The 20215-nt window shown below is 35.1% G+C and overlaps 1 protein-coding gene and 1 long non-coding RNA gene across 3 annotated transcripts in view; both read left to right on the top strand.

Moving 5' to 3' along the window:
- Positions 1-3365: 3365 nt before the first annotated feature.
- Positions 3366-20215, top strand: part of LOC127858827 (casein kinase I) — a 31467-nt gene continuing 14617 nt past the window's right edge. The window contains exons 1-3 of one of the 2 annotated variants that reach the window (XM_052396121.1): positions 3366-3951; positions 5047-5153; positions 12392-12518. In XM_052396121.1, the coding sequence (XP_052252081.1) occupies positions 3826-3951; positions 5047-5153; positions 12392-12518 (360 nt within the window). In that variant the 5' untranslated portion in view covers positions 3366-3825. Of the gene's footprint in view, positions 3952-4319; positions 4609-5046; positions 5154-12391; positions 12519-20215 lie in introns of those variants that run through there. The other variant, XM_052396120.1, reaches the window with a different exon arrangement.
- Positions 6826-8657, top strand: LOC127858829 (uncharacterized). The gene is made up of 2 exons (XR_008039074.1): positions 6826-6970; positions 7462-8657. It is a non-coding gene; the product is annotated as an uncharacterized LOC127858829 (long non-coding RNA).

Raw genomic sequence — 20215 nt, 5'->3', positions numbered from 1 at the left:
CGAAAAAAGACGGCACATTAGGACAACCAAAAGCGATAGGCAGGAATAGGACGGCAAATTAAAATCACCAAAGCGGTACGCAGGAATAAGACGGCAAATTAGGATACTTCATTTATTCCTGATTTGAGCAAAATCCCCAGAAGATTGGCGACATCACCGCGTCTTAGTGGTTAAGAATGTAACACTGCTCAGTGTAGGGAGAGGCGGACACACATTTTGGCCCAGTTACATTTATGGATTACCGGTATATTCCATCCACAAGATTTTCAGGGTCAGAGCTGTGTCAGTAGATCGTAAGTGGAAGACGGAATGTACTATAAGTACACGCCTAATGTCAAAATTTCAAATATCACGGGAAAGAAATGCATGCAAATATATCGGTTAATGCCATTTGTCTTTTTTTGTGAAACAAAACTACCGAAAAAGTATAGTGTCTATGATAGAAGGGAAATCGTTTAATTATCTAGCCACTCATGTGCCACGTATACACGCCAGAATTGGCTACCCACAGTTACCAGTTGCTTTAAATAACGCATTGTTACTTCAATTTTCTATCGCAAAGTTTCGTGGTTTGATGTTCAATATACAAGACGAAATAAGATTTTTAAAGACCCGCGTCATGCGAAAATGGGTCTAATGCAATATGCAGTCAGCGTAGCTTCAGTCCAGCCTGCACATTCGCGCAGTTTTGTCAGAATATATATATATATATATATATATTGAATATTCTAAGCTTAAGATACCACGAAACCGTGCGTGCTTTTTAAAAGCGGAAAGCCTAGCTCCTGACCAGACTGCGCAAGTGCATATGCCATAAGACCAATTTTCGCATGATGCGGATATGACAGTTTTATTTGAATGTGTGGAAAGAAAAATGCGTCTTAATCAAATTCAATATACAATATGTTCGATGACGAAGAAATAATGTAATAATAAACCATGTAAGGCCACTTATGATGTGATCTCACGTAGTAAAATTTGTATCTACGAACACCATAATGTGGTTTAATATACGTGCACTTCATAACGCACAATTCACGCGGTGTCTATACGGCTATCAAGTCATAAAAAAATAACACAACAAGACTTTTAAAACCCTTTGTTTTATAGAGAGGCAGTTTTGCAGGTCAGTCTGCTTTACCTACGCTAGGAACGATCACCACTGCCTGTTTACTACGCTAGGAACGATGACCACTGCCTGATTATAAATACCTCACTGGTACACTGCAGCAGACAGCCTGCATGTAAACAATAGGTTTAAGAGCTTGTGCGATGATTTTGGCCAGCCAAGTGCTTATAACAGCCTATGTCGACATTGGCAAGTTTATCATTGAAATATGTACATATTGGCTGCTTTCAGGGAAAAAGGGGCTTAATGCTGCATTAAAAGTCTGTCATGTGGGCAAAATTGTTGCTCAATAATTTAAAGAAAATAGATAGTATTAGATACACATAACACATCATGAACATGATTATAGGCTTGTTATTCTTTAGCAAGGCAACCAAAATTGTAAGATGGTTGCCAGTGCAGCAACCAATTGTGAAAAAATAGACAATTTTAGTGTGAGCGTTAGCTCACACTAAAGTAGAGAGGCAGTTTTGCAAATCAGTCTGCTTCAACTACGCTAGGGACGACAACTGCAGCTAGTAACGATAACCGCTGCCTGTTTATACTTTACCACTGGTACACTGTAACAGACAGCATGAATAAGGTTTAAAAACTGTTCAACGATATTGGCCAGTCTAGTGTTTATAACAGCTTGTGCGTCGACATTTGCCAGTTTATCATTGAAATATGTACATATTGGCTGCTTTCGGGGAAAACGGGGCTTAATGCTGCATTAAAAGTATGTCATGTTGGCAAAATTGTTGCTAAATAATTTAAAGAAAATAGATACAGTATTAGATACACATAACACAACATGTACATGATTATATGCTTGTTATTTTTAGCAAGGAAACAAAATTCTAAAGATGGTTGCCAGTGCAGCAACCAATTGTGAAAAAAGAGACATATTGTTGTTACTTTGTCTAAGTTATCTCTATAACTTAAATATGAGGATAAACAGTGCATACACATCTCGACCTGTGCTTTAAGACACACTCTTTATAAATTTGAGTGGGTTGAGTTCATTTCAAACTTGCGATATAAATAGCTATAACATAATTTTGTAAACTGAAGTGCGTCTAAGATTATGCAATAGCGAACAACTTCAGTGCCTTCAGCCCTTTGATTTTTTTATTTTGTTTAAGTTATCTATATCATAAATATGAGGATAAACAGTGCACACACATCTCGACCTGTGCTTTAAGACACACTCTTTATAAATTTGAATGGGTCGTGTTCATTTAAAACTTGCGATATAAAAAGCTATAACATAATTTTGAAAACTGAGTTGCGTCTAAGATTATGCAATAGCGAACAACTTCCGTGCCTTGAGCGCTTCGATTAATTTAGTAACTTTGAAACTTCAATTGTCTACCTTCCTCTAAAAATCAGAATATAGGCCGAATATCTGTTCTTGTTTGCTATATTTGGGGATAAAATTCGATACTATTCTCAAGCTAAACAAGTATATTAATCCTAATATATATATATATATATATATATATATATATATATATATATATATATATATATATATATATATATATATATATATATATATATATATATATATAATTCGATACTATTCTCAAGCTAAACAAGTATATTAATCCTAATATTTATATATATATATATATATATATATATATATATATATATATATAGTTTATATTTCATATAAAATGTCGTGATCTTCACCAGTCCAAAATGAGAGAGACATGGTGAATCCAGGGACCTAAATGCATGACCTAAATGTCTGTATAGGTCCCTGATGAAACGCATCAATTTTTACAAGCGATCTAAAGATCTACCGGTAATCTGCGTCCGTTCATGTCAGTGCAAATCAATCCGATAACTGTCAAATATGTGACCGCTGCACTGATCGGCCTTAAAATCAATCCGGCTGTTTTACCATCGTGTCAGCCACCAAAATAAGACTGTCAAAAATCAAACGGCGTTCACTGATTGTACACTATTTACCAATTATCGACCGGATTTCTTTTCGCATGTATTTGATTTTAAGAATATTGTTTGTCAAAAAAATGAAATTGTATTCAGGTGAAGTGACAGTGCTGACGTATTTAATCGGCAAGTATACAAAATAAACGTGAATGCACACTCGGTCATTGTACACTTTAAATGTTAAAAAATACATCAACATCACGCTGACTCAGACTCAAAAATTTCTATATAACGTCATTCTTTTCAGCGATGTAAAGAAATAACAATTACATGTTTCCAGAGGCGTAGATCTACGTCTCTGATGTTTCTTCTGAATTACGACGGATTTATATGAATACATGTATTTGAATATCAAATGTTGAATACATGTATATTAATTGAAGTACGCTTAAAGTGCTTGGAGGCAGTCGTGCGTTTCACGACCAGCATATCAGTATAATTACACGCCTATAAACAGATGTCAGTTTACAGATTTCCTGTACACGCGTGTGTTAAGACATTGACAAATAACCAGTAACGCAGAACGTACAGACCGCACCGGCTTTATCGTTGTCAATCAAAAGGTCGATGTATGCCTTTGTGTTGAAAGAGCATAAACACACTAGGTCGAGACGGCGCTAAGACGCGTTGTAAGGGAGGGGAAATTAATGTGGTAATTTATAAATATGTGTATGTTGAACGTGTTTGAATTATAAAAAAGAATTATATTGTTGTATATATTTTGGTTCGAATTTAAAGGATTTGTAATTAGAACAATGGCCAGTGCTACAAGTTCGGCTAAAGGTGAATTCCACATAGGTGGCAAATACAGACTTGTGAGAAAAATTGGAAGTGGATCTTTTGGAGACATTTATTTGGCAATAAACATTGCTAACGGGGAGGTGAGTTGTTTTAAACTTTGTATGTATTGTGGGCAATGGAAAAATACGTTTCGGGTGTTAAATTTGTATAGATTAATTAAGTTTCTATCGCACGTTAATTGATAGATCTTTGTGTATGTTAGAAACACTTAACACTGAAGTGTGAAGTTTAAAAATGACCAATTAAATTATAAACTACATATTGAAATGAATATCGAGTGAAAATAACTGGATAATATTGACTATTTCTTTAGAAAATACAATGAAAACCTGACAATGGTAAACAAAAGTAATACACAGCCGTTGTGACGTCACACACTATCCGTGTGTACATGTACTTATTTTATTGAACGTGACTCCCCTGGTTACCACTCAAGCACCGCCTATTCACCCACAATGCATCGCGTGTGTCTTTGTATTTGTGACCCAAACAGCTGACTCATGTTTACGAACATTTTCAATAAGCATGCTATGTAGTTTTCAAATCACTGATTCTATCTCTATTGCCATATTCCATCCGATCTTGTTATGGCCACCTCTGTCGCTTCGTCCAAAACATCGGGAAAGCTAGAATTTACAATAAATGGAAACAAAGATCATGAATATCGTCTGGTTCGAAAAATCGGAAGTGGGTCGTTCGGCGATATTTATCTAGCTGTTAATGTCCACACGGGCGAGGTTCGTTATGCATGATAACTGTCTTAGTTGTTCAGCTTCATTGGCCTCATAATTGTGCTAATGTACGAAAATGAACGAAAAGAGTTACCCGAAATTCGTACCAGACATGTTCGTCCCATTTTTTATTCAAGCCTTACATTAAAGGTTATATTGTGATTATTGATCTTAATGGCCCTATTAATATTATTAAATTAAATGTTAATTGATGTTATTTATTTGATATACAGATGCAATTAAAGAACGTGTGTTTAATGTTTTGTCAATGGTAGATTTTTCTCAAATTTTACTCGCTGACGACATCATATTTCACAGTCATCTCCTGTGATAGAAAAGTGCTGAAAGTGAACAGAGGCCCCAAAAACCCTAATGTAAATCATTAAACCCTTTGGCATATTAACTGAATAGCATCATATCATACCCGGGCTGTTATTTTTTCAGGAAACTGCAGTAAAACTTGAATCACAGAAAGCCAGACATCCACAGCTGTTGTATGAAAGCAAGTTGTACAAAATCCTTCAGGGAGGTGTTGGAATACCTCACATAAGGTACTAACAAATATTGGTGTTTGTCAGCAGCGAAAAAACACTTATTGATTTCCATTTCTTTCATAGAGTGATACCGGTATTGTTATTGTTATTCACACTGGAAGACTGATGCAAAATTTTGTGAAAATTGATGCTAACTCAACTTTTGTTATGTTATCAATGACATGTGTGAAACGCTAGACTAGAGAGCTGTGACTAGTTAATTTAATTAGGTTGACTTGATGTTGGCTTGTCATTTAGATACAGAGCAGAATGGACATTTTCTTATAGACATTTATTTTAGTACACATAAATGATAGTAATTTGATCATATCCGAATTTGTGTTGCCTGACCTCACAAAGTTTAGAAATTTAAAATATCGATGTCAGATTGAATCTGATACGAGATTGATTTCTTCTTACTATAAGTTATCAAAACTTTATATATTTAATCCCAACTTTAAAACTCGGAATATTATTTAATTAAAAAAGTTCTTTTGATCTAATATACTGGTACTATAGAATGGTATTTAACTGTTTTTCTTAGTCTATGAAACATATTTCTACAACATACTGGTAGCTTACTAGCAGTCATTTGTATCATATACTATTATTGATGCATTGAAATTAATCAATATTTATTCCATAGAAGTCTGTCTGAAGCCTTCCAATACTGGATATTGATTTTTATTAATAATTTTTCCCCTAATTGTCTGCTTTTATGACCTTCTGTCACTGTGTACAACAAGTTGAGAACATTATGTTTTGTCAGAGAGAATGCCGTCTGTACCATATGCAATTATGTGTATTGAAAGTTGGATTTCCTGTAACACCGTATAACAATAATCAATGTATGTATCTCACGTATAAGAGGTCATTCCAATAGTATTCTGTGGATTTGTGAAATGGCTTTTAAAATAATTGCGGTTTGTCTGCATGTGTGTCTGCGTGCAAGTGATGTATCATGGCTGTAAAAAGATAATTTTGCAACCACATCTGCTGGATTTGTGAAATACTAAGTTTAACACATTCTTCACTCCTTGACTATTAATGAACTATCTTGTGGCAACATTAAGCAATGAAATGGCCTTAGGCTTAGCGTTAACTGAATACATCTGGCTTTTTCCGCTCCATTTTGGGAAAACGCCACACTGGAATTTTGGGAATTTCGCGTCGTGAAAACCCCCATTTTGGGAAAAAAATTAATCGCAAAATTGGCTCAATTGGGAAAAATTATCGCATGTAAATTATTTAAAACAGTGTTTCTTATATTTCAAAGAAGCCGTTAACTGGTAAATAACGACTATTTTGATAACTTATTATTAAAATTTTACAAAATATGTGTGATTAGTGCAGGTTTTTATACGCCCGTCTATGACGGGACGTATTATGGTATACCCCGCGTCCGTCTGTCCGTCCGTCCGTCTGTCCGTCCGTATGTCTGTTAATGTCGTACGCTACGTCAAATATCCTTTGACAGATTTTCTTCAAATTTTAACACAATCTTAATATTGATAAACCCTGATCCCCTTTCGTTTTTGACGGAATTCTGAATTGTCGTTCCAGAGTTATGGGACTTTGTTCGTCAAAATTTCGTGATTTCATTGAATGTCCTACTGTAGCTATATAAAAATGTTAAAGTTGTTATAACTTTGGTATGCTTGGACCTAGAGTCTTGAAACTTGACATGAAGGTTGGCCAGAACTAGTAAGTAACCACTGGACATTTCAAGGTCATTCATTTGAAGGTCAAGGTCACTGTGACCTTGAATGTAAAAATGTTAAAGTTGTTATAACTTTGGTATGCTTGGACCTAGAGTCTTGAAACTTGACATGAAGGTTGGCCAGAACTAGTAAGTAACCCCTGGACATTTCAAGGTCATTCATTTGAAGGTCAAGGTCACTGTGACCTTGAATGTAAAAATGTTAAAGTTCTTATTTCATGTTATAACTTTGGTATGCTTGTACCTAGAGTCTTCAAACTTGAAATAAAGATTGGCCAGTACTAGAAGATGACCACTGGTCATTTCAATGTCATTCATTTGAAGGTCAAGGTCACTGTGACCTTAAATGTTAAAATGTTAATGTCGTACGCTACGTCAAATATCCTTTGACAGATTTTCTTCAAATTTTAACACAATCTTAATATTGATAAACCCTGATCCCCTTTCGTTTTTGACGGAATTCTGAATTGTCGTTCCAGAGTTATGGGACTTTGTTCGTCAAAATTTCGTGATTTCATTGAATGTCCTACTGTAGCTATATAAAAATGTTAAAGTTGTTATAACTTTGGTATGCTTGGACCTAGAGTCTTGAAACTTGACATGAAGGTTGGCCAGAACTAGTAAGTAACCACTGGACATTTCAAGGTCATTCATTTGAAGGTCAAGGTCACTGTGACCTTGAATGTAAAAATGTTAAAGTTGTTATAACTTTGGTATGCTTGGACCTAGAGTCTTGAAACTTGACATGAAGGTTGGCCAGAACTAGTAAGTAACCCCTGGACATTTCAAGGTCATTCATTTGAAGGTCAAGGTCACTGTGACCTTGAATGTAAAAATGTTAAAGTTCTTATTTCATGTTATAACTTTGGTATGCTTGTACCTAGAGTCTTCAAACTTGAAATAAAGATTGGCCAGTACTAGAAGATGACCACTGGTCATTTCAATGTCATTCATTTGAAGGTCAAGGTCACTGTGACCTTAAATGTTAAAATGTTAAAATTGTTATAACTTTGGTATGCTTGGACATAGAGTCTTCAAACTTGACATGAAGGTTTGCAAGCACACTTAGATGACCACTGGTCATTATAAGGTCATTCATTCTAAGGTCAAGGTCACACAAGGTCACTGTGACCTTAAATGTTAAAATGTTAAAATTGTTATAACTTTGGTATGCTTGGACATAGAGTCTTCAAACTTGACATGAAGGTTTGCAAGCACACTTAGATGACCACTGGTCATTTCAAGGTCATTCATTCTAAGGTCAAGGTCACTGTGACCTTAAATGTTATTGTTGTTCATGTATCCTACCGTAGCTCAAATATCCCCCGATGGATTTTTTATACGCCCGTCTATGACGGGACGTATTATGGTATACCCCGCGTCCGTCTGTCCGTCCGTCCGTCCGTCCGTCCGTCTGTTAATGTCGTACACTACGTCAAATATCCTTTGACAGATTTTCTTCAAATTTTAACACAATCTTAATATTGATAAACCCTGATCCCCTTTCGTTTTTGACGGAATTCTGAATTGTCGTTCCAGAGTTATGGGACTTTGTTCGTCAAAATTTCGTGATTTCATTGAATGTCCTACTGTAGCTCAAATATCCTTCGATGGATTTTTTTCAAATTTCAACACAATCTTAATATTGATAAACCCTGATCCCCTTTCGTTTTTGACGGAATTCTGAATTGTCGTTCCAGAGTTATGGGACTTTGTTCGTCAAAATTTCGTGATTTCCATGCTCATGTACTTATAAAATAAACCATGTATTCAAATACAAATAAACTGAAGTAAAAAAATTATTCAAAGGGTTATTTATTACCTTACTACTTCATTGGCGAACGACGGGCGTATCATGCGCTCATGGCGCAGCTTTTATTTAATCTGAATTTGGGGAAAAGGCTTGGCCTTTTTGAGGTGAAAAAAATCGCGGGAAGCGCCGGATTTTGAGGAAAAAAAGGAAAGTCTTAAATAATCATTAACATATTTTACAGTTCTTAAAACAAATTCAAGGCAACAGATAATTTTATTATGCAATACTTTCTATTTTCTACACCAGATCAGGTCAACTTAGATATTTAAAGGGTAAAAAAAAAAAAAAAAAAAAAAAAAAAATTTTTTTTTTTTTTTAATTGGGAATTTTTTTTTCAATTGGGAAAAAAACAACCAGATTTGCATTGGGAATGGGGCCGAATTTCGGACCCGTGGCATAGGGCGGAAAAAGCCTGTACATGTACTAGCCAAATAAAAAGTACCACAATATTTTACCAGTGCCTTAAAAGTTATGCTTCAATGGCCTCAATATTTACGAAGCTAAAAGTAATTTGTTCTACCCAAAGCAAATCAAGTTGCCTTTTTACACACATTTACACTGACTGATAATATCAGAAGCTTGACTCAAGATCATACTGATCATTGCTTTGTGTTCACCAGTATTTTTACCTAAAATGGTCTCATAGGCATGTAATGTAAACAGAAATTTAATGCAAAGTAAACTGATATTTTTTGTCAGTGTTAAAGAAAAAAAGTTTTTGTTAATGGCAGATTGTAAATCCAGATTAGAAATCACAGGGAACATTGTGTTTGCTTAATGAAGACATTTTGATTGTAAATGGGAACAGTACTGTTTTAACCCTTACAATAGCTCACAGATACACATCTATTTATATCAATTGAAGAATGGTGTTTTATTTTTTAGGGTTCCATTAAAAACTGTCAGTGTGGCAGGGCCTTGAATCTATCAAATCTGCCGCCGAATTTCGGCGGCAGTCCCCCACCTGAAAAGTATACTTTTTTCCCCTTTTGGAGGGAAAATTCCCCCTAAAAAAAAAAAAAAAATTTTTTTTTTTTTTAAATAGAAAGATGTGTCTCATGATTATTATTTCTCAATTCTATTTCAATTTAATCTTTTCAAACATACTAAATTATGAAAAATGCAATGAATATAGTGCAAACATGTACAAATGAAATAATGAGAGAGTAAGTAAAAAAATACCCCAAAAAGGGAAATGCCACGAAAATTACCCCGCCTAAGGGCTGCGGACCCCTTCCCCCAAAGTAGTGTGAGGGCCCTGTGTGGTCTTTCATGCCTTGACTTCATTTCCAGTAATATGACTGTGATTTATTTTGCCATTGGGACAAGTTATGGTACCAAACCAATAATTGGGAAAAATTTGCATGAAAAACCCTGAAATTGGGGAAATTCTCGTTGTTATTAATACAGTGTACATATTGGGAAATTAGTGTATACTTGAAATACTTCATAAAACATTGTTTTCATGATCAAAATTTTCTCAATCTTATAATTTTTTCCTTTAGAACTGCTTCCTAAATCTGAACACTATCTTTAAAATAACTTGACATTTTGTCATGATCATTCAATTAATAGGCAACCTATGTGTCCCAACCTATGTGTCCATATTTTATAACTTGTCATTATTTGTTTCCCCTCAGGCTGGCTGTTTGTTTATGATAAAATCTAGACATTTAACCCTTTGCATGCTGGGAAATTTGTTGTCTGCTAAAATGTCATCTGCTGAATTTCTAAAATTAGCATTTTCTTCGATTTTGTTCAAAGAATACTATCAGAATAGCAAACAGTTTGGATCCTGATGAGACGCCACGTTGTGTGGCGTCTCATCTGGATCCAAACTGTTTCCAAAAGCCTTCAAAATTTGGTTCTAGCACTGAAAGAGTTAAGAGGTGAAAATCATGTGCATTCTCATAAAGCAGGTTTTTTTGTCCACTTTTTTGGAAGATAGCCCATGGCTTTGGAATTGGGACTTTTATCGGCATTTTCATGAAATTGGGAAAATAAATTAATTAGCCTTTTTTTCCACATGAAAAGTCCACTTATACACTGATTAGGGAAATACTAAATTTATATAACTCTTTATAATCATTCATATTAAAAGAACAAAATCAGGTAATAGTTTGTTAGATGTAATTATATTGAAATTGAGATAAAATACGCATTAGACTTCTTTCTAAAAAAAAAACAACATTTTTTGGGGGGGGGAAATTGGGAATTTTTTGCCACATTTTGGGAAAAAAGTATACGTTTTGGGATTGGGAACAAAGCCGAATTTCGGCTATTAAATCGGGCCAAAAATACCCTGTAAAGTTGATTTAAAATACAATTGTATGCTACAGCAGCTTTGTTTTGCAACACTGTTTTTTTGTTCATTGTCAAGTGAATAATATAGTGGCACATTAAAATTGTTATCTGAAATTATGTATATTTATATACATTCAGTTATTTCTAAGAGCTGACAAAAACAGTAAATTGATTATGATAGACAACTTAGGAGTGTTCGATGTTAACTTTTTATGTACCCCACCAATATGGTGTTGGTTTGTGTGTTTGTTTGTTTGCGTAAAACTTAAACATTTGCCATAACTTTTGCAATATTGAAGCTAGCAACTTGATATTTGGCATACATGTGTATCTCAATCATGGAGTTGCACATTTTGAGTGGTGAAAGGTCAAGGTCATCCTTCAAGGTCAGAGGTCAAATATATGTGGCCAAAATCGCTCATTTTATAAATACTTTGGCAATATTGAAGATACCAACTTGATATTTGGCATGCATGTGTATCTCATAGAGCTGCACATTTTGAGTGGTGAACGGTCAAGGTCATCCTTCAAGGTCAAAGGTCAAATATATGGTTTCAAAGTGGCGCAGTAGGGGACCTTGTGTTTCTGACAAACACATCTCTTGTTTTTACTTATTTTTATTATTCATTTTCAAATGTCAAGAAATCACTCAATTTGTATTTACACTATTTATACTTTTTGAAACTCATTTTTATGTCCCCCACCCACTATAGTGGGGGACATATTGTTTTTGCCCTGTCTGTTGGTCTGTACGTTGTCTGTTTGCTCAAACTTTAACATTTGCAATAACTTTTTCAATATTCAAGATAGCAACTTGATATCTGGCATGCATGTGTATCTCATGGAGCTGCACATTTTGAGTGGTGAAAGGTCAAGGTCATCCTTCAAGGTCAGAGGTCAAATATATGTGGCCAAAATCGCTCATTTGATAAATACTTTGGCAATATTGAAGATACCAACTTGATATTTGGCATGCATGTGCATCTCATAGAGCTGCACATTTTGAGTGGTGAAAGGTCAAGGTCATCCTTCAAGGTCAGAGGTCAAGTATATGTGGCCAAAATCGCTCATTTTATGAATACTTTGGCAATGTTGAAGATAGCAACTTGATATTTGGTATGCATGTGTATCTCATGGAGCGGCACATTTTGAGTCGTGAAAGGTCAAGGTCATCCTTCAAGGTCAAAGGTCAAGCAAACAAACAAAAAATCGACGCGGCGCAGAAGGGGACATAGTGTTTCTTACAAACACATTTTTCTTGTTGTTCAAATGTAGCACAATTAATTGACTAAATACCACTATTTTTACAATGTTATACATAATGGCATATGTTTTATTGAAACACTGAACAAATTACATCAGGGATCAAGAACATGTACACAATATATGTCAAATATAATATTTCCCACAACTTTTCAGATGGTATGGCCAGGAGAAGGAATACAATGCATTGGTCATGGATCTGCTGGGACCAAGTCTCGAAGATCTCTTCAATTTCTGTTCGCGGAGATTCTCCATGAAAACAGTGCTTATGTTGGCTGATCAGGTAAAAAAATCAATGTGCATCATTAAATTGTGTGTGTCAGTGCTCCAGCTAGGATTTGAAAAGAGCAGGGGGGCTTTTTGTCAAAAGGGCACTTTCGACGCGCAGTATATTGTCAAAAGGGCACTTTCGACGCGCAGTATTTTGTGAGAAGGGCACGTTCAAGTGTGCAGGTGTTTCTGGAATGCTTCCTATTGCATGTTAATTTATATGTTATAAATAATTGTATTATTCCCATTATTATTAAACCATTCAAATATAATGTCTACAATGAGGATTAAAATACTTACAATGAAATAAGAGATTTATGAATTATCATATGTTTTTTGTTTTTAACCAGGTTTTCCGAAGGAAAAAACTGGTTATTAGATTGGCGAATGCGGGCGGGCTGGCTGGCTGGCTGGCGGGCTGGCGGAATAAGCTTGTCCGGGCCATAACTATGTCGTTCATTGTCAGATTTTAAAATCATTTGGCACATTTGTTCACCATCATTGGACGGTGTGTCGCGCGAAATAATTACGTCGATATCTCCAAGGTCAAGGTCACACTTTGAGTTCAAAGGTCAAAAATGGCCATAAATGAGCTTGTCCGAGCCATAACTATGTCGTTCATCGTCAGATTTTAAAATCATTTGGCACATTTGTTCACCATCATTGGACGGTGTGTCGCGCGAAATAATTACGTCGATATCTCCAAGGTCAAGGTCACACTTTGAGTTCAAAGGTCAAAAATGGCAATAAATGAGCTTGTCCTGGCCATAACTATGTCATTCATTGTGAGATTTTAAAATCATTTGGCACATTTGTTCACCATCATGGGACGGTGTGTCCCACGAAAGAATCACGTCAATATCTCCAATGTCAAGGTCGCCACGACTAAAAATAGATTTAAAAAAAAAAAAATACAAAGGGGGTTAATTTTTTTTGGTCATTTCAAAAGTTCAGTTTGAGTTTTCTCCCTTTATCAGATTTTTTTGTCACAATGAAAACCTGGTTTTGTGACAATTTTGTCCCTTGTTTTTTTTTAGGGGGGGGGGTGGCAGGGGGGGGGGGTGGCAGGGGGGAGGGCAGGGCGCGGCGCCTTTCGATTTAGGCCTAGCTGGAGCACTGGTGTGTCTTAAAAGGAATTAAAAAAATGCTATTGAGGCCTTTCCTGGGTGGCTTTAACTGTAGGCTGGCACTTGCACCTTTGTGCCAAACTAGGTTATGTTGTTGGAAAGTCTGAAATTTCTCAGCTGTGTACTAGTAATAGTTACATGTTCATAAAACCTTATGATAAAAATAGAGAGTTACTCAATCATAAGCCTTTTGTATTTAGAAATTAGATGCGTTTTACAATACTAGTTATTGCCTTTATGCTTTATTTATAAGAGCAGGGGTGGCGAAATCTCAAAAAACTATACTTGTCCATGGACAACCATTTAGGAAATTTAACTTGTCCGTTGCTGAACTACACTTGTCCGTTAATGTTTATATAAATTATAAACGCATTTATTGATTAATGTTAAATAATGTGGAATATATCAAAATGAGTATGATTTGCTTGTTTTGTTTATAATTGTATTTCAATGGTACATTCATTATAGCAGTATATTATAAACAATATAAAGACTTTCTCAAACTTTAAATCTTGGGAAGCTAGTGTAATTAAAACATGTGCTGAACATAAATAAGTACATTGTAATCTTAACAAATTAAACTCGTCCAATATGTTGACCTCATAGCAATTTGATTATATAAACTGGTAACCATTGAAAATCTGTTAGCCAAGTTTCTTAAAAAGTTCTGGTGCGTTTACTTACATCATATTTTTTATCATAATCTTTCTTAGTTTTTTGGGAGGTGGGCTGCTCAAAGCTTCGGGTTTCTGCTCCGTTGTTGAAGATTTAAAAAAAAAAGTTTTATCTTTACCATTTAAGTCGTCTGAAATAACAAGGTGGACCATGTTTTGATTATCGTAGATTGATACTTTTCATTTCCGTCTGATTGTAAAAATAAAGAAACCAGTCTGTACACTGTCTAACAGTCGGGCCGAATGTTGAAAATGCGGCATGCTCCCGGTCTCTTACAGAAAAAGGGAGATCACTGCGCAGGGAAGTGCACGTATTTTAGCTTGATTGCTCCTCAAATAGCACTGAAAATGTAATCGCTTGTCAACATCCGGTTTTGTAAAACTTAATTACAGCTTTAATACAATGTATTTTTGTATACCTGGACGCGACTTTTAAAAAACTAGTTGTCCACGGACAACTTAATTGAAAAATATCAGTTGCCCAGACAAGCAAATGTACGACTCGGGCAACTCGGACATTTTATTTCGCCACCCCTGAAGAGGAATTAAGTTGTTCATTACTAAAAGTCAAAATAGTGTCAAATAGTGACCAATATAAATCTGAGCTGTCTTATAACCCAAGAAGTTGTCATTAGGGCTGCAACGAATCCAAAAAATTTGTTCGGATCCAAATCCGAATCCAAATATGGTTTCCTACAGTTTTTCGGATCCGGATACATCAGATAAGAGAAAATGAGAATTGTATGTCTTAATTAAAGAAATGAATGTTTTAGAAGTATAATTTGACTACAAAGCATTAAACATTTATTAACAAAAAACATAACAAAGTTCTCGTTTAGAATTGTAGCCATGTCAAAACAAGACGAAACCTTAATGTTTATTCACTTAATAGTTTGCTTGTTTACATACACTTTTCACTGTTCATACAGTTTGATGTTTATTTTCACAAAAATTAACATACATGTATCAACATTGTCCGGGTCCAGGAAAGCCCTATGAGCACTGACGAGGTCTCCTGCTGTGGAGAAGATTCTCCCACTTGGCACTGAGGTTCCTTGCATTACAAGATAGCATTTAAACTTTGTATATGACGAAAGATGCTTTCAAGACATAACATGATGCAGGAACACAATTTGACAGGTTGCGAAATTATGCAAAATTTACCTGAATAACCTTCCAGCCACACTAGATCCACTGTTGTTTTTAATACAACTCAGAAAGACAATAAGGATTGAAAACTTACTTATTGCCATTAGGAATTGCATTTGTAATGTGTAAATCCTCCATGATTTTCGAATTAGTTTTGCTTTCGGGGCTCATTATGGAATGTCCTATGACACTCTTATACAATAAAAGTCGAAGGATCTCGAACGATCTGCTATTTGACTGTCACTCGTCAATAAATATCAACTATTACACGTATGATTTATCTTTTGAACAGAGCAAGTCTGTATAAAAAACAATACATGTACTTGTGAAAACAGCGCTAGGTTACATACAACTAGGAAAATAAATCTCCGGAACCGAAGTTTCCAGGGGTGGATCCGTACCTGCGAATCTGAAGTTGGATCCGATATCATCGGATATTTCGGGTACCCGTTGCAGCCCTAGTTGTCATTGACCCAGTATTCGGATATCAAAATAAAATATAATAAATGATTTATAATTTTGATTTATAATTAATTATTATAATTGATTTAAGGGTCTCTTTCTCCCAAAATATGTTGAGAACAAATACTTATAAATATGCAAAACCAAAAACAAACATGTACACTTAAACTGGCAACACTTGTAAACTTTTGTTTAAAATAAAAAGATTTTCTATATTAAACTATTATAAAAGTACCCATACAGTTGATTGATGACTAGCTTGTTTATCATCCTTTAAAATTTATTTTTGTGGGAGCATATAGTCGCCTCTTCGTTTGTCCGTCAATGTGTCCGTCCGTCCATGCACAATTTTTGTCCGGGCTATTTCTCAGCAACTAATGAGTGGAATTCAATGAAACTTTATGGGAAGCTTCACTACCAAGAGGAGATGTGCATATTATCAGCGGGTTCTGGTCGGATGATTTTTCACAGAGTTATGGCCCTTTGAAAATTTCTATAAAAAAATTCTTGTCCCCCCAACTACTGTGCCCTCAAGACGTTTCCTTTTATCTGAATATATAGCAGGGGTTTTCCTCGCTTTATTTAGAAAAGCCCCTAGCCTATGGATTTTCGGAAGAAAATGCTCATTTTGGGAAAAATTCTTGCTAAAATTACTGCTTTGGGAAATGAAAAAGCTGGTGTAAGTTATGATTTTGCTGAAAATCGCATGATTTTAAAGAAAGTTTCAATTGGGAAGGGGCCTTTAATAGGCCCCTGTTATATAAGGCTTTAAACCCCTGTATAGTGCAATATTGTGACAAAAAAACAACTTTGGGGAGCATCACCCGTCTCCGATGGTTTCTTGTTTATTTAGTGACACTATACCCTCACAGGCTTAAATGACATGTAAACAATGTGAACTGGTTTTAAGCGGTACATTGTTTATCTTTCTAAACAATAGTTTGAGCATTTTGTATGAAATGAAACCACACCCTTATGGGCTTTAATGACATGTATGGTTACATTATACATGATGAACTGGTTTTAAGCTTTAAACGGATGTTTATCATGTTGAATTATTCATTAATGACACACCTAATGTAATCGTAACCAACCAACCACTTCCTTGCTTCAATACTGAGCCATATTGTATGTTTAAATGAAAGTAACTGAACACAATTACAGCTTGTCATACAACTACTAGAGCGAAATAAGAGATTTGCAAATACGCCCACTTCTTTTACCTAGTGATGATAATAAGTCATGATTTGGGTTATAATTATCACTTTACCACTTAGATACGTATTTTAACACATTTGTAGTCCCTCAGAAAGTTACATCTTATTAAAGACTTTCTTACTAAATCCAAGTTTCAAAGGTTTCAGTTCCAACCCTTAGATACTGATGAGCAGCAAACAGCATAAAACCTGAACAGACTGCCATTTTCACTTTGCTTCTTATGGGGTAAAGGGATAAATGAGCAATATTAATGTGAAATCCAATGAAGTATTGATTGATTAACAGCTAGAACTGGTATCATGTACTTTTAGTTTTACTTGTAGGTTTATGTATAGAGATAACACATTTTAAGGGAAACACAGTACAGTATTTACATAATTATCATGTTTGACGGGCCCGTTAATGTCTCTGTCTTTGTTCTGTTTTCATGAAGATGGTTATCTCTCAACTGTTAAGTATGTAGAATGAATCATACCTACATGTAGATACTAGATAATAATACCATGATTTGATGTTACAAGTTATGGTATAAATTAAGATACAATTGAACTGACAAAACAATATTAAACATTCCATTCTTCTTGTAACATTCATTACTAGTATGAACATAATACAGGTACATGTACTTACAAAAGTAAATGTTTGTGAAGTCATTATAGATGCTTCATATTGGTTCAGTGTCTTTCAAGATTGTCCTTTCTTGAAACAAAACATTCACAACAGAGACATTATTTGCACAAAGCTTATTGTGTATGTGGTAACCCATTTTAACCCATTCATGCCTAGCGTCCTGAAAAAAGGACATTGCAAACAGCGTAAACCCAGATTAGACGCCGCATGATGCAGCGTCTCATCTGGGTCAACGCTGTTTGCTTAAATGAATTTCTGTAAGAATTGTTCTAAATATAGAAATAAATATAATAGACATCCCTAATTTTGGAAATACGTGGATCCAACTTGGAACGGCGGGAGAGTCCACTGGGCATAAATGGGTTAATGAAGCAGAAAGGTGCTTTGAAAGACATTACCCATTTAATAGTTTTAAACAAAGAACACTTTTGCGGATACACTTGCCGATACACTTGGTGTTCTTTACAGCTCTTTATCTCGACAAAAAAGCCTTAGAGGATTTGCAATTACAAGTAGATTGTTCCTGTGTTTTATGAATGAATGAATAAAGTTGACGAGCCAAATTATGACTTGTTTATCAATTGTGCATGTCAAATGGGACTTTCACTAGCTGAGATTTTTAAGTGTGCTTAAATACTGTAAACAGACTGCCCTCCCCCCCCCCCCACCAGGTTTTTTTTCCACTTTTTGGGAAGATAGCCCATGGCTTTGGAATTGGGAATTTTATCGGCAATTTCATGAAATTGGGAAAATTAATTTATTAGCCTTTTTATTCCAAACGAAAAGTCCTTTGATTAGGAAAATACTAAATTTGAAATAACTCTTTATAGTCATTCAAATGAAAAGAACAAAATCATTTACTACTTTGTTATATGTAATTGCATTAAAATTGTGATAAAATACACATTAGACACTTCTTTCTAAAAAAAAAAAAAAAAAAAAAAAATTTTTTTTTTGAAAATTGGGAATTTTTTGCCACATTTTGGGAAAAAAGTATACTTTTTGGGATTGGGAACATAGCTGAATTTCGGCTATAAAATCGGGCCAAAAAAACCCTGCCCACTGTATTAAAACCCATCTATCAGGGCAATATATAGATTTGTTACCAGTGTGGATCCATAGATTATCACTATTAAAGATTTCTGTGACATGTTATTTTTACTGTGCAGAAATCATATACCTGTATATGTGTAGACATTGCTTTGAAATTCTATAAAAATAAGGTCTCTTGATGACTGTGCAGGCGGCCCGGAGTTCAATGTTCTACACCACCACCCACATCCTTTCTTTCCTCATTGTTCATTGAAATGCCCCCCCCCCCTCCACACCCTATTGGTTATTTTAGGCTGAGGTAAGCGACCACCTAAGTAACCAGTTTTCATTGTTACTGCTTAATCAGCTTTATTATTAAATTTAATATGTATTATATGTAGCAGGGGAAGTCAGTCTTTTACCTTGTAGTTTAAGTAAACTGTTTCAAGACATCAACCTGATTAAGTTGACTGTATACCTTATTCTACAGAACATTTTAACCTGTCCAGTGATGGGTGACTGACACATACAGTAACTTAAGTGCACAATAATTGCACTCAAGGTTGACATGAAAGCTTAAATGGCTGCACAATCTTTGCACATCTTTGAATATTACAGGGCTCCCTCTGGCTCAAAATTTCTTAATCCAAATTTACAGTTTAACAGATAAATCTTTTTACATTTTATCAGTCTTTATATGGGGTTTTATGAAAAAAAGTTATAGCCAAATGGAAATTTCTTGAGTCAAATTTTCTCATTTGTATGCATTTGCTAATGTTGCAATTGGCAATATTAATTGCACTGACTTTGTAATCAATTGAAGTGTTCCTCACTAAGTAAACTGTTATGGCCTTGTTAAACTTGAGCAAAATGTGCTGGAACACAACTGAATGCAAATATAGGAATTTACTTATCCAAGCGTGTTATTTATGCTACTTGAGTTGACGAGTGCCAGTTCAATCTTGTCGGGCAATATTGCTCAGTGTAATAAATAGTTATGGAGTGGTATAATTCTGTCAGAGATAGTGAACATGTGTCAAATTTACCCTCCCTTTATTTCACACACATGCAAACAGGTGTATCTACTACTTGCTGTCTATCTAGGTGACTAGGTCATATAGAGGGACCATTTATGGATAGTAATTGGTGGTTTCAATGCAGAGGTTAAACACATTTATGCAACGGATAGTTAACTAAATTGAGTTACTCACTATATGACCCAAGTGAATAGTGAACCTTTGAAGTCCACCATACTTGAATGTTAATCTGTCCTAGAAATTTATTGATCTGAAAATATTGTACTTTATTGATCAGAGACGTGCGCATGGTTTTCTTTGTACAAAGTCAGATATATGCTTGGAGGTTCCAGTTTGTGTGAAATTGCAACAGGCAATGTGTCAACACAGTCATATTCGAGC

The sequence above is a fragment of the Dreissena polymorpha genome, chromosome 14 (assembly GCF_020536995.1).
Source record: "Dreissena polymorpha isolate Duluth1 chromosome 14, UMN_Dpol_1.0, whole genome shotgun sequence".
Classification (NCBI taxonomy): Eukaryota; Metazoa; Mollusca; class Bivalvia; order Myida; family Dreissenidae; genus Dreissena; species Dreissena polymorpha.
The sequence above is the reverse complement of the archived record's forward strand: the minus strand, read 5'-3'. Positions and strand labels throughout refer to the sequence as shown.